The sequence below is a fragment of the Canis lupus genome, chromosome 8 (assembly GCF_003254725.2).
Source record: "Canis lupus dingo isolate Sandy chromosome 8, ASM325472v2, whole genome shotgun sequence".
Classification (NCBI taxonomy): Eukaryota; Metazoa; Chordata; class Mammalia; order Carnivora; family Canidae; genus Canis; species Canis lupus.
The window spans coordinates 47,431,017-47,452,508 of NC_064250.1; the positions used below are offsets into that span (position 1 = coordinate 47,431,017).

Consider the following 21,492-nt stretch of genomic DNA (forward strand, 5'->3'; position numbering starts at 1 on the left):
CGGAGGTAGGGCAGTGCCCCGACTTGGGTACTCAGTAATGGGCGCTCGGAGGAGACGCCCCCTAAACGGGAACCGCGATTGGCCACAGGGACGACCGCCACCCCACCCCCTCACCGAGGAGAGTAAATAAGACCCTGCAAGAGCTTCGCAGTCGCGCCACCTCATCCACTGCGCGAGGGGGTGTGGCCAGCGCTGGGGGCGGGGCTAGGCAAAGATGGCCCTATGGGGCGGGGAAATGAAAAGAGGCTGCGAGCTGGCGATTGGGTCTCTGGAGGAGGGGCGTGGCTTATGGATCTCCGCTTTCCCGCCGACGGTTGGCGGTGTCACGTGACATGGGTTGGAAGATGGCGTCTCCCACAGACGGTAAGAACTGGCTTAGAGATCTTTAGGATGCAACCTCCCTTGCTCCGCTGGGGACTTCCACTCTCTTGTCTGTCCCTCAAACTTGCACTTTTTTTTTCCTTGGGCTCCCACTCTTTACAGTTTTCCTTAGGATGCGAGTGCGTCCTCAAGCTCGCGGGTTCTTCACAGCACCTCCGGAGGTACCCGGTTTCCCCTCTGTGCACCAGGAGGGTGGAGGAGGGTGCGCACCCTAGTGTGGCCCATTCCAGGCAAAAGGACGAGGGTCGCTCTAGCCCTCTCTTAGCCCCATTTGGGTGAGGCAGAGCCGAGGAGGAGATGCTTCTAGAGTAAATGTGGTGCCTTAGTGAAAGCTTAGCTTTCCTCTTCCTAGGGCGCCCCATTGAAGGGTCGAATTTCTCCGTTGTGAGCATCTGAAACGATTCTCTCAAACCCTAGCTAGGGTTGGTGGCTGACCCGGGATTAAGCCGCAGAGGAAAACCTGATACTCCTGTCTGTCTCACTAGATTGGGATGGTTGCCCTATATTGGCCGCTCCCAGTGAGAGTCCGGAAGGAAGATGACAGACAATTGAGCTTTTCAGTGAGGTCATAACACTTATCTCATACTCTCTTGCTTCTGCTGCATGTGTTATTTCCTCAGTCTGAATGAGTGAACGATTTCTGTTTATATGTTGTCTAAGATGCAAGTCATTTCAGATAGCAGTTGATTTTGATATAATCACGTGCTTTTGCGCGCGGTTCTGTTAATTATGGTTTTGCAGTCATTTCTGAACTACTTAATTTTTGCTTCCACCGTCGCCATCCCCACGTCCATTTCATTGATATGTAGTTTTTCCTCCTCAAACACATTTCATGTTTGGAAGGAATCTTGGAAATTTCAGGAATAAAGCAATTGAAGCCAGGGGAGCTGTTACTGAGTTCCCACTCTGTGAAAGATGTAATACGAGGTGCTTTGGAAGAGGAAAAGATTAATCAATCACGTAAATGCTTTTGCACTTTCAGGTTTCATTTTATATATAATTTTTTTTTTTAAGAGAGAGCGTATGTGAGAGAGCGGGGGAAGGAGCAGAGGGGGACAGGGAGGGAGGAGGAAAGACTCTCAAGCCGACTCCACTCTGAGCTTGGAGCCCTACACAGGGCTCCGATTGACAACCCTGAGATCATGTCAGGTCTCATTTTAGATGTCACCTCTCAGAGAAGTTTCCCAGAACACAGTATCTAGAGTTGCCTCTCTTCACTGTTATTCACTATCTCGTTACCTTCATTGTCAGCGTAGTTATTCTGTTAACTTTGTCCCTTTCATACTGGTTTATAAATTCAAGTCTGTCTTGTTCATAGTTGGATCCCAGAGTTTAGCACAGGGTCTGGCAAACAGCAGACCATTTAGAATATATACCTAAATAATATATTAGTCTTAGGTTTTGAGTTTAACTTAATCTTAAGTTGTTTTTTTTTTTTTTTTTTTTTTTTTAGCACAGGTGCATACTGTATAAGAAATTATGGGTGTTCAGAGTCAAAAAAGAAATTCCTTGGGGCATCTGGGTGGCTCAGTTAGGCAGCCAACTCTTGATTTCCGTTCAGGTCATGATCTCAGAGTCCTGGGATTGAGTCACAATTGGGGCTCTATGCTCAGCGGAGAGTCGGCTTGAGGATTCTTTCTTGGCCCCTACACACACACACTCTCTCTCTCTCTCTCTTGCTCTCTAAGTAAATAAATCTTAAAAAGGAGAGAGAGATTCCTTCTCCTGACTGGATGCTCTCTCTCTCTCTCTCTTTTTAAGATTTTATTTATTTATTCATGAAAGAGAGAGAGAGACAGGCAGAGGGAGAAGCAGGCTCCATGCAGGGAGCCCGATGTGGGACTCGATCCCGGGTCTTCAGGATCACACCCCGGGCTGAAGGTGGCGCTAAACCGCTGGGCCACCGGGGCTGCCCTAGATGCTCTCTGAAAATGTATTTTTCTTGCCAGAGGAAAAAGAAAAAATCCGTTCTACCTACTTTGTGAGAATAGGTTTGGGTAGAGAGGGGAAGGGGTAATAAAAGCAGGGAGAACTGTTGAAAAGCTTCTGAAGTAGTCTGGGAGAGATGTGATGTTTCCTTAGTTAACTAATTTGGTTTCATTGTGTTTTTGGAGGTAGAAACTACTGGATTTACTAATGGATTGTAATGGAAGGTTGAAGGAAAGGGAGGCATAGAAGGATGGATGATATCTGGGTTTTGATTTGAAAAATTGGGGTTCATGGCAGTGATACTTCTTAAGCTGGAAATGGTTTTGAACGTAATTAGAAAAGTTTCCACACATGTAAATGGAGAGAGATGTCAAGAGTTAACAGAGCTCTGGCAGAGAAGTTTGCTAAGTAGCCTCTTAGCTATACCTCTGAAGTTCTGGGAAGGACTGGGACTGGAAATATAAATATGGAGTTACTGACATATAAATGATGGTACATGCTATGGGGCTAGATGAGATCTCCTTAGGAGACTTTAGGTAGAGAGTGAAGCCATCCTAGGGTGGGACCTGAGTGGAGGAAAGTAAAGAAGGAATTCATGAGGTAGGAAAAAAACCAGCATAGTGGTTTTACAGAAGCTGGAAGTGGAATTTTTCTTTTTCTTTTTCTTTTTCTTTTTTTTTTAAAGATTTATTTATTATGAATACAGAGCCTGACACAGAACTTGATCTCACAACCCTAACATCATGACCTGAGCTAAAACCAAGAGTCAGACGATTAACTGACTGAACCACACAGGTGCCCTGGAAATGGAGTTTTTCAAGGAGAGTGGTCAGTGTGTAAGTGCTGCAAAGAAGCCATGTATTAGACAACAGAGAAGTGACCACTGGATTTAGCAACATAGGTTATAGATGACCTTGACCACAGCAGTTTCTATGTATGCAGGAGCAGAAGCCTGATTGTCTTGGGTTAAGGAGAGAATGTGAGGTGAGGACGTGGAGACATCAAGATACACATACTCAAGAACTTTTGTAATGAAGGAGGAGTTAAGGAGGTAATGGGTCACCAAAGAGTTTTTTTCAAAGAAGGGGAATTCTACAGCAGGCTTGCTTGTTGTTGAATTTGAGCCAGTAGAGAAGGTAGAAATTGATTGTGCAAGAGAGATTATTCAAGATGATATCTTTGACAAAGCAAGAGAAAGTGACCTCCACAGGTCTGCAGAGGAGTTTGTCTTTCTTTCTTTCTTTTTTTTTTTTTTTCAATTTTTATTTATTTATGATAGTCACAGAGAGAGAGAGAGAGAGAGAGGCAGAGACCCAGTCAGAGGGAGAAACAGGCTCCATGCACCGGGAGCCCGACGTGGGATTCGATCCCGGGTCTCCAGGATCGCGCCCTGGGCCAAAGGCAGGCGCCAAACCGCTGCGCCACCCAGGGATCCCTGAGTTTGTCTTTCTTGAGAGCAAGGACACTTGGGGGAAATTCTAAGAGTATGAGTGAAGATGCAGGTGGGTTTGTTGATAATTGTTTTTCCTAACACCTGACTAAAATGTTGCTCCCATTTTAGAGATCAGAAAAGTGAAGTTTGTTAAAGGAGAATAATTTATTTGTATAACATCATGACCTAGTAGTATCAGTAGCTATAGAAATCAAATTTCTAGACTTCCAGGTGAGTGTTCAGTTTGTTGTGTTCTTTGAGATTGAAATATTGTAAATTAAAGTGTTTTGTGTCTTTTTGGCTCATCTGGGTGTTTTGTTCTAGGGACAGATCTGGAAGCATCTTTGCTAAGTTTTGAAAAACTTGACCGTGCCTCACCAGACCTTTGGCCTGAACAATGTAAGTTTTTGGTTTCTTGATATTAGAATCAATGTAGGACAATCCAGTGCTACTTTGACAGAGATTTTTTGAAGTTATTATTAAACTATAATGGTTAAAATTTTGATTTCACTTCACAGGGAAGAGACTGAATTCTGTGGTCTAATTTTAAGGCTAGCTGTTTGGTAGTTTAACTTTTTCAGAACACAGTGTTGACTCAAGAAATTATGATAGAGACCCTTAAAAAATGCATCTGTAATAAGTTCAGACAATACAGAGGTACATAAAGTAGTATTTCCTCACCTCCTTCAGTCTTGTAAACTCACAATTAATAGTTTGGTACAAATTCTTTTGGTCTTTTTTATGATTGTATGGTAAATAAATACATATTAATAAAGTATACAGCAGGGTTTTTTGGGTTTGTTTGGGTTTTTGTTTTTGCTTTTTTGATGTAATGATGGGGTCATATATACATGGTTAAGTTAATGCAGCTTAACTTATTCCCTCTTTTAATGGATCTTTCTACATTAGTAGGTGTAAATCTATTTCATTCCTAAAGTATTTCATTATATAGATATACTATGGTTTATGTATTTCTACCCTATTTGGAAACCTTACATCCACTGTTTGACATTACAAACAACATGTGTCTTTGTGTGCAAGGAAGAGAGTGGTTGTGTATGAGAGTACCCATTTGCTCAAATACTAGGCAATATTGGATGTTACTGATTTTTTAAAAAAGATTCATTTAGAGGGTGGGGAGGGACAGCGGGAGAGAGAGAGAGAGAATCCCAAGCAGACTCCCCACTGAGCACAGAGCCTGACAAGACTGATCCCACAACTCTGAGATCATGACTTGAGCCAAAATCAAGAGTCAGACGCTCAACTAGCAACCAGGTGCTCCTGGATATTACTGATTTTTATTATTTTTAGTTCATATTTCTTTATTGGTTGAACAATATTTTATTTTTAAATATCTATTTTTTATCTTTTTATTTTCTAACGTGATTCTTCCCATGGGGCATTTAAATAAACAATTATCCAATTGTCAATCCATGACGGGACAGCATACCTAAAAAAATTTAAACTTTCTGATAAGAGATAGTGTATCTCCCATTCTCTGATACAGCTAATTCCTGATCCTTGCAAGTTTGGTTGAAGAATTATTTTCTCTAAGAAGCTTTTCCTGCCCCCTCAGTCTGATACAGATTTCCTCCCCCCTCCCCCCCCCCCCCCCCCCCCCGGCCATCTTCCCATTGTGCCTAGTATCTTTCTTGGAGCACTTAACCAATATTATGGTTACTGAGTACTCTTTCTCCTCTTCCAGACTTTAAGCTCCTTGAAGGCAAGGCTATTTTCTTATTATTTGGATCCTCTATATCTGGGGCACTGAAATGTTTATTGAATAAATAATGTGTCTTTTTCTTTTCAGTACCAGGTGTCGCTGAATTTGCAGCTTCCTTTAAAAGTGTAAGTCATATTTCACTTCTCTAATATTGTTTATCCAGTGTTTTGCTCTTTAGTGAAAGTTCAAATATCTCCTATTTCTTTATTTTCAAGAAAAATGTCAGAGGTTTCAAATCAGTTTGTAACTGCAGCCCTGGAAATCCGTGTATATTATTATCATGTTTATGATAATGTCTTCCTCTGTTCAGATGCTCTGTTTTAGTTGAAATAGTTAATATAACATCAGTATTATTTTTTGCCCATGCCATGATTTTAAAGCTTTTTTCCTTTTGTTTATGGGATGCATTGTGACCTTAACTTATACCTCCTTACAGGATTTTGAAATTTCTCAGTGATTCATCATAAAACAAAGGAAGACATCCATTAGAGCCATACCTTTTGTACTTTCACTGTGCTAGATACTCTCCATATATTCTCTTATATTCCCACAACCAGGAGAATATGGTTATAGTATCAGGTAGCAGCACTTACATAGCACCATATGCCCAGCACTGTTCTGAGCACTATACATATATTATTTAATCTTCACAAAACCGTGTGGGGTATAGGTACTATTATTATCCCAATTTTATAGTCAAGGAAATGGACTGAGAGAGAGAGAGGTTAAGTAGGTTACCCAAGGATATAGGCAATATGTGGCAGAACCAGGTTTTGAATCCATTGATCTGATTACTAGCATCCATACTCTTACCATCATATACAGAAGCATTTGAGTCCAGTGTTAAAACTTTTCAGTTAAAACTGAAAGGGAACCTTGGAAATTACTTGCCCAAGACCTAGTGAGTGACAGACCAGCATTTGAATGCAGGTTATATCTATTCTAGAGTTCATGCTCTATCTAGTAAAATATGCCACTGGGGACTTGTAATAAAACCCTCACTTTTTTTTTTTTTTTTTTTAATTTTTTTTATTTATTTATGATAGTCACAGAGAGAGAGAGAGGCAGAGACACAGGCAGAGGGAGAAGCAGGCTCCATGCACCGGGAGCCTGATGTGGGATTCGATCCCGGGTCTCCAGGATCGCGCCCTGGGCCAAAGGCAGGCGCCAAACCGCTGCGCCACCCAGGGATCCCAAACCCTCACTTTTTTAATGTAGTGTGGTAGTTTTAAATGTTTTTAAAGGTAGTTTTAAACTTTGTTTTTAAACAAACTGTAAAACTCTTTTTTGTTGTCTGTAAAGGGAAGAGCCACTGCAACAATGATAGTTCAAGAACCTTGTGTACCTTGCTATATGCTTAGCATTCTCTACTTATTGTTAGAGTTATAGATGTTGAGTTAGAAAATAAGGCCCCCTAGGGGCACCGGAGTGGCTTAATCCCTTGAGCGGCTGACCCTTGATTTTTTTTTTTTTAAGATTTTATTTATTTATTTGTGAGAGACACAGAGAGAGAGAGAGAGAGGCAGAAACACAGGCAAAGGGAGAAGCAGTCTCCCTGCAGGGAGCCCGATATGGGACCCGATCCTGGGACTCCAGGACCACGCCCTGGGCCGAAGGCAGGCACTAAACCACTGAGCCACCCAGGGATCCTCATGACCCTTAATTTTGACTCAGGTATGATCTCGGGATCATGGAATCGAGCCCTGAGTTGGGCTACTCACTCTGCTTGTACCTCTCCCTCTGCTTCTCCCCCACCTCAAATAAATAAATAAGATATTTTTGGGGCAGCCCCGGTGGCGCAGCAGTTTAGCGCCGCCTGCAGCCTGGGATGTGATCTTGGAGACCTGGGATCGAGTCCCACCTCTCTTTCGCTCTTTCTGAATAAATAAATAAATAAATCTTATAAATAAATAAATAAATAAATAAATAAATAAAATAAATTTTTTAAGAAGAGTATTTATTTATTTGAGAGATAGTGAGAGAGAACCCGAGCAGGGGCGTGGGGCAGGTAGAGGGAGAAGCAGACTCCCCACTGAGCAGAGATCCCAAAGCAGGGCTTGATCCCAGGACCCAGGGATCATGACCTGAGCCTAAGGCAGACGCTTAACCAACTAAGCCACCCAGGATCCCCTAAATAAATAAAACCTTAAAAATAAATAAATAAATAAATAAAGTTAAATATATATATATATATTTAAAGCCCCTCTGGGCCAGTGGCTTTTAGGTTCCTTGAGAGTATCTGTTCAGTGGTTAGTCAGACTTTGTGGCCTCTCATTTATTCAAAAGCTGGGGTTATAGGAAAGTCAGTCCGTACTCTTAGCATTCAGTAAGGCCTAAGCATGAAGAGTTCGGAATAATATAGGGCTCTGGAGTCAGATACACTTGGATTTGAGACCTGAATCTGCTTTTAGCTGCCTGCGACCTAAACAAGTTTCCTAACATTTCTGAGCCTTAGTGTTGAAACTACCTCATAGGATTCTTAGTGTAAAATGCCATAATGCATGTAAAATACATTGCATTGTACCTAGGATGTAATAAAGAGTACATAGTAATTATTAGTATTAGATTGGCTTTTGTCTAGTAGATTGAATAGAAAGTGACTAAATTAATTTTCTTACGTTCTCATTCATACTGACTTTTCAGTTTAGTTAATTATATTTGTAACAACTAAGTATTTTGAGTTAGAAATAAAAGGTTTTTAAAAAATCTTTAAAAACCTTTTATTAAAGTATGCTGTTTTTGAAAATCTGATTATGTATCGACCCCTTTTCCCTAGAAGTATGCACATTCATACTGTTTTGTTTCTAGGAGTTCAGGATCATCCCAGGACCCTAGGTTAAAATCTCCTGATATAGTCTGTTTTCCTACTGGTGGGTAAAAATGGCAAATTTGACCAATGGCCTTCTAGGAAAGGTGTGTAGAGTAATGGTTTCTGAACCCAGACTTCCTGGGTTTAAATCTTGGCTCCAGTAGCTGTGTATCTAGAGGCAAGTGATTTATAATTTTCCTATACGTCAGTTTTTTTCCCTTGTAAAATGAGGATGATAATACCTGCTTCATCCTGTTGATTTGGAAATTAAGTAACACGATGCATTGGTCACTCATGTTAATTAAAAAAAAAAAAAAAAAGACTCAGCTGACATAATGTTTCTCAGCCATACCCCTGCCTGCACAACAGAATCATCTGTGTGCAGTCCTGCAGCTTTTAAAAAATACATATGTAATGGTTATAACGGGAAGTGTGCTGTGTGGCTTGACCTGTGGACCCTGTGGTGGGTGTTCATTTAGCTTTATGTCTTATTTTTGTGTATAGTAACATAGCATTCTGTTGCCATTCTTAGCTGTGGAAAAGGAGGGGGGTCCACTGGCATGAGAAGTGTTTGGATCTTTTTTAATGTGTGGTAGTTTTGTGGGTTTTTTTTTTTTAAGATTTTATTATTTATTTGACAGAACATGAAAGAGCACAAGCAGGGAGAGCAGCAGAGGGAGAGGGAAAAGTGGGCTCCCTACTCAGGGGAGCCTGACATGGGGCTTGATCCCAGGATCTCAGGATCATGAACTAAGCTGAGCAGATGCTTAACCCATTGAGCCACCCAGGTGTTCCTAGTGTGGTAGTTTTTTTTTTTGTTTTTTTTTTTTTTAAGATTTTATTTATTTATTCATGAGAGATACACAGAGAGAGGCAGAGACATAGGCAGAGGAAGAAGCAGGCTCCTTGCAGGAAGCGTGATCCAGGACTCAATCCCAGGACCTGGGATCACACCCTGAGCTAAAGGCAGGCACTCAACCGGCGAGCTACGCAGACATCCCTAGTGTGGTAGTTTTAAACAAATTGTAGATCTCTTCATTGTCTTCATTGTAAAGCAAAGAGCCAGTGCAACAATGAAAGTTCAAGAACCTTCTGTACTAAATACAATTTGCAATGTTCTGTTACCTTTTTTGTATGCTTAGGATGCTAAAATGTTTTTGAAGCTAAATAGGTGGTATTACATTTTAAAAAATACATATGTAATTGGCCATTGGCTCTGTTCTCTCCACTGGATCCTCCTTCCACCTCTGATATTTTAAATCTATGCATGTAGAGTGTGGCCAGGTCATCTGTATTTTTTTGTTACATAGATGATTCTCGTGTGTAACTAGGATTGAAAACTGTTGTCCAAAGTTATTCCAAGAATGGGCTCTTTTTCACATTTTTTTTTTAAGATTTTATTTATTCATGAGAGATACACAGAGAAACAGAGACACAGGCAGAGGGAGAAGCAGGCTCCACGCAGGGAGCCCGATGTGGGACTCGATCCCAGGACCCCAGGATCACGCCCTGGGCCAAAGGCAGGCACTAAACCACTGAGCCACCCAGGGATCCCTCTTTTTCACATTTTTAAGTTCACTTTTCAGAAATGAGAATATAGGAGGATCCCTGGGTGGCTCAGCGGTTTGGCGCCTGCCTTTGGCCCAGGGCACGATCCTGGAGTCTTGGGATCGAGTCCTGCGCCGGGCCCCCGGCATGGAGCTTGCTTCTCCCTCTGCCTGTGTCTCTGCCGCTCTCTCTCTCTCTCTATGTCTATCATAAATAAATAAATAAATCTTAAAAAAATGAAATGAGAATATAACTTAAAATTCTACAGTTTTCTAAAATGTCTACAATATAATAAAATTTGAAGTGATGACCCTTATAGTCTTCTCACAAATTGAGGATTTCCTCTTTTTTAAAATTTTTAATTGAAGTATAGTTGACATATATTAGCTTCAGGTGTAGAACATAATGAATCAACAATTATATATATTACATTATTATCAACTATATTCCCTATGCTGTACTTTTCATTTCTGTGACTTATTTACTGTATAACTGCAAGTTTGTACCTCTTAATCCCTCTTACCTATTTTGCTAATTCCAATACAACCACCAGTTTTCTGTATTCATGAGTCTGGTTTTTTGTTATATTTTCAGATTCCACATATAAGAGAAATCATGCTATTTGTCTTTCTTTGTCTGACTTAGCATAATATCCTCTAGATCTATTCATGTTGTCATAAATGGCAAGATTGCATTCCTTTTTTTTTTTTAAGGTTTTATTTATTTATCTTAGAGTGAATGTGAGTGGGGGATGAGCAGAGGGAGAGAATCTTAAAGCAGACTTCCTGCCAGAGGCCTCACTCCCACAACCCATAAGATTATGACCTGAGGGGAAACAAAGAGCTGGATGCTCGACCAACTGCGCCATGCAGACACCCCAAGATTTCATTCTTTTTAATGGCTGAGTAATAGTCCTCTGCATTTGTGTGGAGAGAAAAGAGAGAGACATCTTTCTATGAATCTTCCCCTCTGCCAGAGAATGTTACTCCTGACTGTCTCAAACAGTTCAGTTGGAGGCTTTTACCAGAACTGAATTTCAAGTAATTTCTTTCATTGCCTTTTTTTTTTTTTTTTTTGTGGTCAGACCTCTCTTCTAAGATCATTTCTCTGAGATCAGCTTTTTGTAAAGATGAGCAGAATTATTTTGCAAGGTGACTGGTTTTAGGTCATAGCTGAAGCTTGAGAAATCTGGGTTTTTGAAATTATCATTTGCCAGTATTTTCAAACAACCTGAAAGTTGTGTGACAGCTACTTTTCATATAAGAAGGAAGATTATGGTCTCTACATTTTGTATGTATCTGAGTGGATATATTCTTATTTTCTGACAGCCTATTACTAGCTCTCCACCCAAATGGATGGCTGAAATAGAACGTGATGACATTGACATGTTGAAAGGTAAGCAATGCTGGTGACCTCTGACTTGTCACCTGACATTTATGTTCCTTTACAAAACACCTTTCCAATTTTCTCTCACTGTTCCCTTACAAGTATTTGCTGCAGTCAAACCGCCAACTTAACCAAGCTTATTCATGGTTCTTCATGTCTGAATGCTTGTCTCTACTTTTCCATGTGAATAAATCCTTTCAGTTCAGGACCCACTCATGATTTCTTCTGCTACTAAATTCCTTTAATATTAATTTTATTTTGTATAATGTTATAGTCGAAAAAATCTCATAAATTTTTCCCATTTAATTCTCATAAAGGTCATGTGAGTTAGGTATGATGATATCTAAGGTTCAGAGGTTAACTTAACCAAGATTTATTAGAAAGAGTTAAAATTTAAAATGATCTTTTAAGTCTAGTCTCTTAGTCTAACACAAGTGCCTTACTTAGGATTTAATGCTATGTATTGTTGTCAGTACTATTAATTGATAACCCCATAGTGGGTTAAAACCTGTCTTTTAGTTCTTTCCATCTCATCAATTTCTCCCATAAACAATAGTGTAAGTAGTGAATATTGTTGTTTGATAAATGACTTGGAACTCAACCACAGAGTAGAAATTTAAATTAAAAAACATTAATTTTCCTTGATTTTGCTCTACTTATTTAATTTTTATCATCTTTCTGGTGATAAGATTCATGATGGTTGTAAAGTAATAGACTGAAATTAAGGTAAAAATCTGGCATTCTTGAGGTATTTAAGTAGCTGAATAGATCGTGAAAGTCTACTTATGCCAGATATCGATAATGAGGGTGGCATGATAAGTGGGAGAAAATAACATCTTTATTTGATTTCGGAAGTAATTCATTGTACTGCATGAAATGCTTAAATGAGGATCCCCTCCTCCAACCATGGAAAAATTAAGTCTCAAGGGCATCTCAGGTTCATTGTTGTAAATGTTCCAAATGGACATTTATATAACATCTCATGCATGTGTATTTTCTAAGGAAACTTTAAATTTTTTAAAAGGGATCATATCGTTATGTTCCATGCAAATTGACCTGTGCCTTAAACATAAAAGGAATTGGGTGCTATTTAAATGAAAATCTGGGAACTAAGTTTTTATTTAAAGTATACTATCTTTTTATCTGGTAAACTTAAATTTTATAGAACTTTGGTTTGAAGGGAAAGTTTGGATTAATATTTAGTCTTTTCTAAACTTAGGGAAATGGGGAAGAGTAAGTGTTTTATTGCTATTTTATTGTTATCTGGAATAAGAAGACTTACAAACGATATTGGAGACAGTATCCATTTTGAAAGTCTGTGAGACTTTCTCAGACTAAGATCTGCTGTGTCAGATCACAAAGTTTCATATTTTAACAGTGTGTTCATCTTCTGTGATGGGCAGAATGAAATTTATAAAAGGATCGTTGGGATAAAATATAATTTGCTGTATATTTATACTAACTCTCTTCTCATTAAGTAAGTTCATCTGAAGCATTTTGCAACAGTAGGAAAAATTCACTGTGTGTGTAAGGGGAATAATTGGATGAGAAGAGATATGGATCCTTTTTCTACTTCTTAGATAAGAATTAAGCTTGAAAACTTTTATAGCAAGGATTTGCAACCTGAATAGGTTGTTACTAGAGGAGAGTAGAAAGAAATGATATTGAAACAAATGATTGTGTTTCAGAACTGGGGAGCCTCACCACAGCTAATCTGATGGAGAAGGTACGAGGCCTACAGAACTTGGCCTATCAGCTGGGGCTGGATGAGTGTGAGTACCCAGATCACATTTTTCAGGGTTGCATGTTGTGTATTTCCTAATGAGTGCTAGCTATAATTTAAAAAGATCTTTACTAGGCATTGTGAAGGTAAGAAGTCACTGTAATCTAGAGTGCCTTTTTATGGTATAGTATACTGGAATAATTACTAAGTTTACTCAGTAACAAGTTATTTTTCTCTGTACAATAAAAGTATATTGGAAGCCTTATTAGTTTAAAGCAATAGAATGTCAAATCAAAGTAGCTTAAGCTAAAGAGGGACCTCATTAGTTCACATAAATCAAAATTTCAGGTGTAGAAGTAGCTTTAAGGGTATCTAGATGTTTGACCTTTAATAATATCATTGGGATGTGCTCTTGTTTTTGCTTTTGTTTTGCATCTCGAGGTGGGGAAGGTGGCCAAAAGTAGCTCCAGTTTATATGTATTTAAATTTCATAATCCCAAAATAAAGAACCATCTTTTCTGAACATTCCAAAAGAAAGATCCTGGGGAGGACTCATTCTATACCATCTTGACTCACGTACCTATCTTAGAACCAATCCTTTAGCCAGTTAGCCTAGAGTACTTTCATGGGTCAAGCCTGGGTTCAGGATGCAGACACAGATTAGAGGGGTTAGTCTAATCCAAATCATGTGGAATGGGAGGAAGGATTGGTTCCCCAAATAAAGGGCCATATAGCAGGCCAAGAACATAGTCTATTGTCATGAGTAATAATTTTAAAACTTCTCATTTATTCCTGTCTACTCTCCATTCTTTTAGTGTAACTTACTTTATAGATTATATTTCTTCCCATACTGTGTTCATTGTAAAACTGGAAAAGAAATTGTAGAAATTCTCACTTTGTAAATGAAAGAGAAACTCAACATATAGTGGTTAGAACTTTGTTCTCAATGGGTACTTCCTGACACCTTCATGAATCCACAATTGTGAGAGGCTGTACTAGCTTATAACTTTCTTTAAACATGCAAGTTTTGCCCTGATTAGAACAATCCCAAAAACAATTTCATAAATTGTTGATTTATAGAGCATATAGAGGATTTGTTCACATTGTTGATTTAAATTACTGCCAAATTCAATATTTCACTTTAAAATATCATTTAAAACTTCTAATTTTTGATTAAAAGTCATCACTTCCTTAGGCCTCTTTATCTTTTCTATATTTCCATCACTGTCATTAATAGTTGGCCTTCTTTTACCAAGAAAATGTTTTTTAATCACTTCATGAATCAAGGAGCAGGAAACAACAAACTGCTTTGAGATATGGTTGCTAGTGGTCTACTAGGTTCACTCATTGTTACCTAACTCTCTTCCGTGTTACTGGCCATTTATTTTTCATGATTAAAATTTATGCGTCGGCAAAGTTAACATTTACCATGTATGTCATGGACTTCCAGGGTTTATAATGAAAAGTCAAGTCTGTGATTATTAAATTCATGAATGCTAGGTTGGTATAATATAGAAGTTGATTCTGTTACTAGCTCTAGGTAGTAAATGCTGTAATAATAATAATCCTTTATTTCTCTGTGTCAGTTTTTCTTTATAAATTTTATGCTCATTATATCAAGAAGATTTTTTTATTGTTGTTTTGTTTTGTTTTTTATTTATTAATGAGAGACACACACACAGAGAGAGAGAGAGAGGCAGAGACACAGGGAGAGGGAGAAGCAGGCTCCATGCAGGGAGCCTGATGTGGAACTCGATCCTGGGTCTTCAGGATCAGACTCTGAGCTGAAGGCGGCACTAAACCACTGAGCCACCTGAGCTGCCCAAGAAGATGTTATATTGCCAAATGTATTTATCAATAGTATTATCTCTAGTTAGTTGTAGTTGAAATTGCTATATTTCCTCTGATTAGTTTTTTTTTTCTGCCTTCCTTTTGGGAAAAGTAAGATTTTTCCCATTTTTTATTATGGAGAGTTTTAAACATATATCAAAGTAGAGAGACTAGAAGAATGACCTCATGTTGCCATGACCCAGCTTCCATAGTCAACCATCGGCCAATCTGTTTACTTATACAACCTCCCATAATTATTTTAAAGCAAATCTTAGGTATTATATTACCTCGTTGGCCAGTAATTACATATATATTACCAAAACACAAGTTCTGTTTCCTTCCCTCGCCTTTTTAGATATAACCACAATTCCACTAGTATGCCTAAACATTTTTAACAAACTTACTTAATATCATCAAATAGCTAATCAGGATTTGGATTTCCCAGTTTGAGTTATAATTGTTTTTATACAGTAGGTTTGTTAGAATCAGGTTCTTTTTTTTTTTTTTTTTAATTTTTTATTTACTTATGATAGTCACAGAGAGAGAGAGAGAGAGGCAGAGACACAGGCAGAGGGAGAAGCAGGCTCCATGCACCGGGAGCCTGATGTGGGATTCGATCCCGGGTCTCCAGGATCGCGCCCTGGGCCAAAGGCAGGCGCCAAACCGCTGCGCCACCCAGGGATCCCTAGAATCAGGTTCTAAATAAGGTTCATACACTGTATTTGGTTGATACATCTCTTAAGTCTCTCTAATCTGTCATAGTTCCACCTGCCTTTTATCTTCCCTTACCATTTATTAAACCTAGTTATTCTGTAGAATTTTCCACTTTCTGAATTTTGTTATATTTCTGTGGTAGTGTTGAATATGTTCATTTATCCCTTTTTATTTCCTGGTAGTTAGATCTAGAAGCTTGCACAGATACGGCTTGACTTTTTTTTTTTATTTTGGCCATTTCATAAGTGGTATTGTGTACATCTATCAGAAGATACATCATGTCTATCTATTTCTCTTTGTGATGTTAAAATTAATTAGTTGACAAAGGCATCATTAGCCTGATTTTTTTTTAAAGATTTTATTTATTTATTCATGACAGAGAGAGAGAGAAAGAGAGACAGAGAGAGAGAGGCAGAAGGAGAAGCAGGCTCCGTGCAAGGAGCCTGACGTGGGACTTGATCCTGAGTCTCTAGGATCGCACCCTGGGCTGAAGGTGGCCCTAAACCGCTGGGCCACCAGGGCTGCCCTAGCCTGATTATTCATTGTAAAATTCTCCATCAGCCTTACACAAGAGTTTTAGCAACGTTTGATAACTGCTGAGATCCCCTGTTTTATTTTAGGTTGCCAGATGGTAATCCTCTCATTCTGTCATTTTTTTGTTATTAGCTAAAATTTTTCTATATTTTTCTATAAAGGACTTTATCTTATCAACTATTTATTATTACCTTGAAAGCTTTTTCTACAGGATAAATTATTCTTTCTCTTTATCAGCTTTTAGAAAAAAGAGTTCCCCCTTAAACATTAGTAAAGTTCATTTTATTTATTTTTTATTGTTTTTTATTTTTATTTTTTTAGTAAAGTTCATTTTAATGGCTTTCCACAGAATCAGAAACTTGATGTGGTTTGTTTTAGTTTTTAATCCACACAGTTAAAAACGTTATTACTATTCAGTGTTTTGTATTTTTAAAACTTTTTTTAAAAGGTTTTATTTATTTATTCATGAGAGACACAGAAGCAGGCTCCATGCAGGGAGCCCCATGCGGGACTCTATCCTGGGACCGTGGGATCATGCCCTGAGCCAAAGGCAGATGTTCAACTGCTGAGCCACCCAGGCATCCCAAGTATCTTTAAAACTTAAAACATTGGAGGTGAGTACTTGGAGTCACCAAACTCAACTACCTTAAGCACTGAACCAAAGTTCTGCAACAGAAATGCTCATTTCTGCCACATGAGTCCCATGAGAACAGCTGAGACTTTTCAGAATTATTTTCTGGTTCAAAATTCAGCCTTATTTCAATTTCTGTAGCAGTGCTTTGCAACTTACTGTCATTTTCCCTGATTACAACAAATTAACTGACATATAGAAAATAGTTTTAGGGGACACCTGGGTGGCTCAATGGATGAAACTCTGCCTTCGGCTTAGGGCCTGATCCCAGGATCGAGTCCCGCATTGGGCTCCCTGCATGGAGCCTGCTTCTACCTCTGCCTGTGTCTCTGCCTCTCTCTCTCTCTGTGTCTCATGAATAAATAAATAAATAAATAAATAAATAAATAATCTTAAAAAAATAGTTTTAGCTAATAGAATTGGAAAGATTCATGTTGTTATGTATTGGACTTCTTGGCTACAGTCTCTCTTTGTTTTATTGTATATAGTGTATTTGCATAAAAGGAAGATCTTTTTTTGTCCTTACAGATTATTCATCTACTCTAGGGGTTGACATTTACTTGACACCCTAATCTGGTGTTTCAATGTCTCAATCCTCTTTGCTGCATTAATTGAGAGGATGACATGGATGAAAAATAAGCAATAGGAACTGATGAATCCCCAAGGACCAGTGATCCTGTTTTCATGCAAATTATCTGCACTGATAAAGATGATGGAAAGAAAAAAAATGCAAAGAATATTTGTCCTCAAAACATGATTGTTTGTCACTTCCCTGGAGCATTGTTATATGTTAGTATTGAAATAATGTGTACCTTCTAGAGCTGATAGTAACTAGATTGTGTCTTTTGGAAGATGAACCAGGCCCTTTGATTTGATACATGATTATGTCTCAACCCTGTTGGTGTGGATATTTTGGAGTGCAGTGATTTTTTTTTTTGGTATAGGCATTTATATATAGCTTGTCATGATTGGGGTCCCTTGGCTTGATTTGAGCAGTTAGTTAATGTGAAGTTCCCATGAAATATGAAAAATTGTAAACTGCCTTATCATATAAAGAATTTCATTTCTGTAATTTCTGAGTTTAGTGTCCTTCCTGTTTTGCCAGAACTATTGCAGTCTCTAACCGGTCTCCCTGCTTCTCAACAACCCCATTCCAGGCCATCTTGTTTATCCTCAGATTAATCTTTCTAAAGTATCATTTGCTTTTTTTGTCCTTTGCTCATAAGTCATTAGTAGTACTTTACAGACCATGCAATCAAATTCATATTCTAGCATGGCATTCAAAATCCTCTTCCCTCTAGACCTAGCTTAGTGACTAGTTTTATTACTTCTCTCCTTAAAAAACACCATGTACCATTCCCATTTGAGATATTCACTTTTCCGGGACCCCTGAGTGGCTCAGCAGTTGGGCGCCTGCCTTGGGCTCAGGTCATGATCCCAGGGTCCAGGATTGGGTCCCACATAGGGCTTCCTGTGGGGAGCCTGCTTCTCCTTCTGCTTATGTCTCTGCCTCTCTCTCTCTCTCATGAATAAATAAATAAATCTTAAAATAAAGAGAAATATTTACTTTTCCTGTAACACTTGCCCATCTTAATTCCATACATGCTATTCTTTTTTCAGAAAGCTCTCCCTGACCTATTTCTAATATTAGAACTTCTATTCTTCCTTCGCTCTTTAGTCTCAGATTTACCTCTTTTACCAGTCTTTCCTTTTCATTCCTTATCTGGAAAGTGAGCTCTCTTTTCTGGCCTCCCACATTGCTCCTAGAGCAGTGTATTTATTTGTATGGCATTGTTACCATTCTGGGAGATTTTTTGGTACATGTCTTATTCATTGATTGATTGTAACTCTTTCAGGTAAGAATCATACTTTGGACTGTCTAATCCATAGAGTACCTGGCATGTCGTAAATGTACAAGTGTGTATTTGCTGATTGAATTAATGATCAACTGCTGATGACTTTGGGTGAAATGATAGACTTTTTCTAATGAAATCCATGGACAAAACTGAAAAGGTGAAAGTTTCTGGAAATCGTTCTTTTTTCTAGATAGTTTTAGTGATGAGAAGTAACATTTGTAATGTCTGGAATTTTTCCTCTAATGGCTAGAATGATCAACCACACATAGTAAAGATAAGAATGAAGCTTATTGGGCAGCCCCGGTGGCGTAGCGGTTTAGCGCCGCCTGCAGCCCGGGGTATGATCCTGGAGACCTGGGATCGAGTCCCACATCGGGCTTCCTGCATGGAGCCTGCTTCTCTCTCTGCCTGTGTCTCTGCCTCTGTCTCGCTCTCTCTGAATGAATAAATAAATAAATAAATCTAAAAAAAGAAAAAAAGAATGAAGCTTATTGATGATGGTTTGATTTTATCTTCTACTTGAACATTATTCCATCATTGTTATGACCTGGACATGATCTTGATTTATTTAGTCTTTTCAACAGTCCATTGGTTGCTTTATTCCTAAGACCAGTAGAACTAGAGGTGCCTGGCTAGCTCAGTCAATAAAGGATGTGACTGTTGATCTCAGGGTTGTAAATTTGAGCCCCATATTAGGTGTAGAGATTACTTAAAAATAAAATCTAAGGGATCCCTGGGTGGCGCAGCGGTTTGGCGCCTGCCTTTGGCCCAGGGCACGATCTTGGAGACCCGGTATCGAATCCCACGTCGGGCTCCCGGTGCATGGAGCCTGCTTCTCCCTCTGCCTGTGTCTCTGCCTCTCTCTCTCTCTGTGACTATCATAAATAAATAAATAAATAAAAAATAAAATAAAATCTAAAAAAAAAAAAAAAAAAACCCAATGGAACTATCATGAATCCATTGAACACTGATTCTCAACACCTTTTGCCCTTTAAAAAGATGTTCCCTCTTGTCTCTGAAAGCTAGAAACCATTTAGTAGCCCATGCAGATAAGCTAAATAATGACTATGTTCAAGATTTTTTTTAAGATTTTTTTTTAAATTTATTTATTCATGAGAGACACAGACAGAGAGGCAGAGACATAGGCAGAGGGAGAAGCAGAAACAGGCTCCCTGTGGGGAGCCTGATGCGAGACTCAATCCCAAGACCCCGGGACCACAACTCGAGCCAAAGGCAGATAGATGCTCAGCCACTGAGCCACCCAGACGTCCCTATATTCAAGATATTTTTAAATAGAATGTGAAAATTGGGAAAGCAGAGGATCGTGCCATTTGAAACTAGGGCTAAAGCTTGGAACTCTGATGATGTTCTGTTTCTTTTTTTAATAGCAGCTTAGTTGAAATATAATTCACCCACCCTACAATTTACCTATTTATAGTGTGATGCAATTAAGTAGCTTTTAATATATTTAGAGTTGTGTACAGCTATCACCACAATTGTAGAACAATTTTTATCTCCCAAAAAAGAAACACTAGACCCATTAACAGTCATTCCTTATTTGCCCCCTAAGCCATGGGTCTAGACCGCCACTAATCTGTCTTTATGAATTTATCTATTTTTGACGTTTTGTATTGGTGGGATCATACAGTATGTGGTCTTTGTGACTTGTTTCCTTCACTTAACATAATGTTTTCAATGTTTATATTAGAATGTACTGGTATTTAACTTCTTTTTATGGCCAAATAATATTCTATTGTGTATTTATCCACCAATTATCCACATTATACTTATCCCCCAGTTGATGGACTTTTGGATTTTTTCTGTTTGGCTAGTATGAATAAGGCTGCTATAAACATTAACTTAAAAGTTTTTGTATGGATTTACCTTTCCATTCTCTTGGGCTTATAACCAGAAGTGGAATTCCTGGATCATATGATAACTCTGTATCTGACTTTTTGAGGTACTGTCAGACTATCTTCCATACTGGCTGCACCATTTTACATTCTCACCAATAGTATATGAGGATTCCAATTTCTCCATATCCTTGCCAATACTCGTTTTTTGTTTTCAAAAAGTTATCATTCATCCTAGTGGATATGAAGTGGTATCTTATTGTTTAGATTTACATTTGACTAATAACTAGTGATACCGAGCATGCTTTCCTGTATTTATTGGCCAGTTGTATATTTTCTTTGGAGAACTGTTTAGACCCTTTACCAATTTTTAAGTTGGAGTATTTGGGCATTTATTATTGAGTTATAAGAGTTCTTTATATACTCTATAAACAGGTCACTTATATATATGATTTGCAGAAGTTTTCTCCCATTTTGTAGGTTGTCTTATTACTTTCTTGGTGATGTCCTTTGAAGCAGAAACTTTAAAAATTTTAACTCTGATTTCTCTACTTTTGTTGTTGCTTCTATTTTGGTTTCATGCCTAAGAAACCTTTGCCTAATCCAGTGTCCCAAAGATTTATGCCTGTGTTTTCTCTTAAGAGTTTTATAGTTTTTAACTCTTACACTTAGGTCTTCGATCATTTTAAGTGAATTTTTGTGTGTTTTTGAGGCAAGAATCCAAATCCATTGTTTTGCATGTGGATAGCCAGTTGTTTCAAACATTGTTTAAAAAGACTGTTCTTTTCCTGTTAATTGTCTTGGCATTTTTGTTAAAAATCAATTGACCATTAATGTGAGGGTTTATTTCTAGATTCTCAAATCTGCTTCATTGATCTATATGTCTATCCTTATGCCTCTAGCTCACTGTTTTGATTACTGCAGGTTTGTAGTAAGTTTTGAAATTGGGCTGTATGAGTTTTCCAATTTTGTTCTTTTTCAAGATTGTTTTGGCTACTCTGGGGCTCTTGAATTTCCATAGGAATTTTAACTTGTCAGTTGTTGCAAAGAAGTCAGTTGAGATTTTGATAGAGATTGCATTGAATCTTTAGATCATTTGGGGGAATATTCCCATCTTAATATTAAAATGATTGCATTGAATCT

The 21,492-nt window shown here is 38.4% G+C and overlaps 1 protein-coding gene across 7 annotated transcripts in view; it reads left to right on the plus strand.

Moving 5' to 3' along the window:
- The first annotated feature begins 55 nt into the window (after window positions 1–55).
- LIN52 (lin-52 DREAM MuvB core complex component) overlaps window positions 56–21,492 on the plus strand; it is a 111,581-nt gene continuing 90,144 nt past the window's right edge. For 3 of the 7 annotated variants that reach the window (XM_025443358.3, XM_035719537.2, XM_049113720.1), the window contains exons 1-5: window positions 56–363; window positions 4,067–4,141; window positions 5,553–5,590; window positions 11,151–11,217; window positions 12,897–12,980. In XM_025443358.3, the coding sequence (XP_025299143.1) occupies window positions 333–363; window positions 4,067–4,141; window positions 5,553–5,590; window positions 11,151–11,217; window positions 12,897–12,980 (295 nt within the window). In that variant the 5' untranslated portion in view covers window positions 56–332. Of the gene's footprint in view, window positions 364–3,611; window positions 3,813–4,066; window positions 4,142–5,552; window positions 5,591–11,150; window positions 11,218–12,896; window positions 12,981–17,168; window positions 17,713–21,492 lie in introns of those variants that run through there. The other 4 variants (XM_049113722.1, XM_049113721.1, XM_035719538.2 and 1 more) reach the window with 3 other exon arrangements.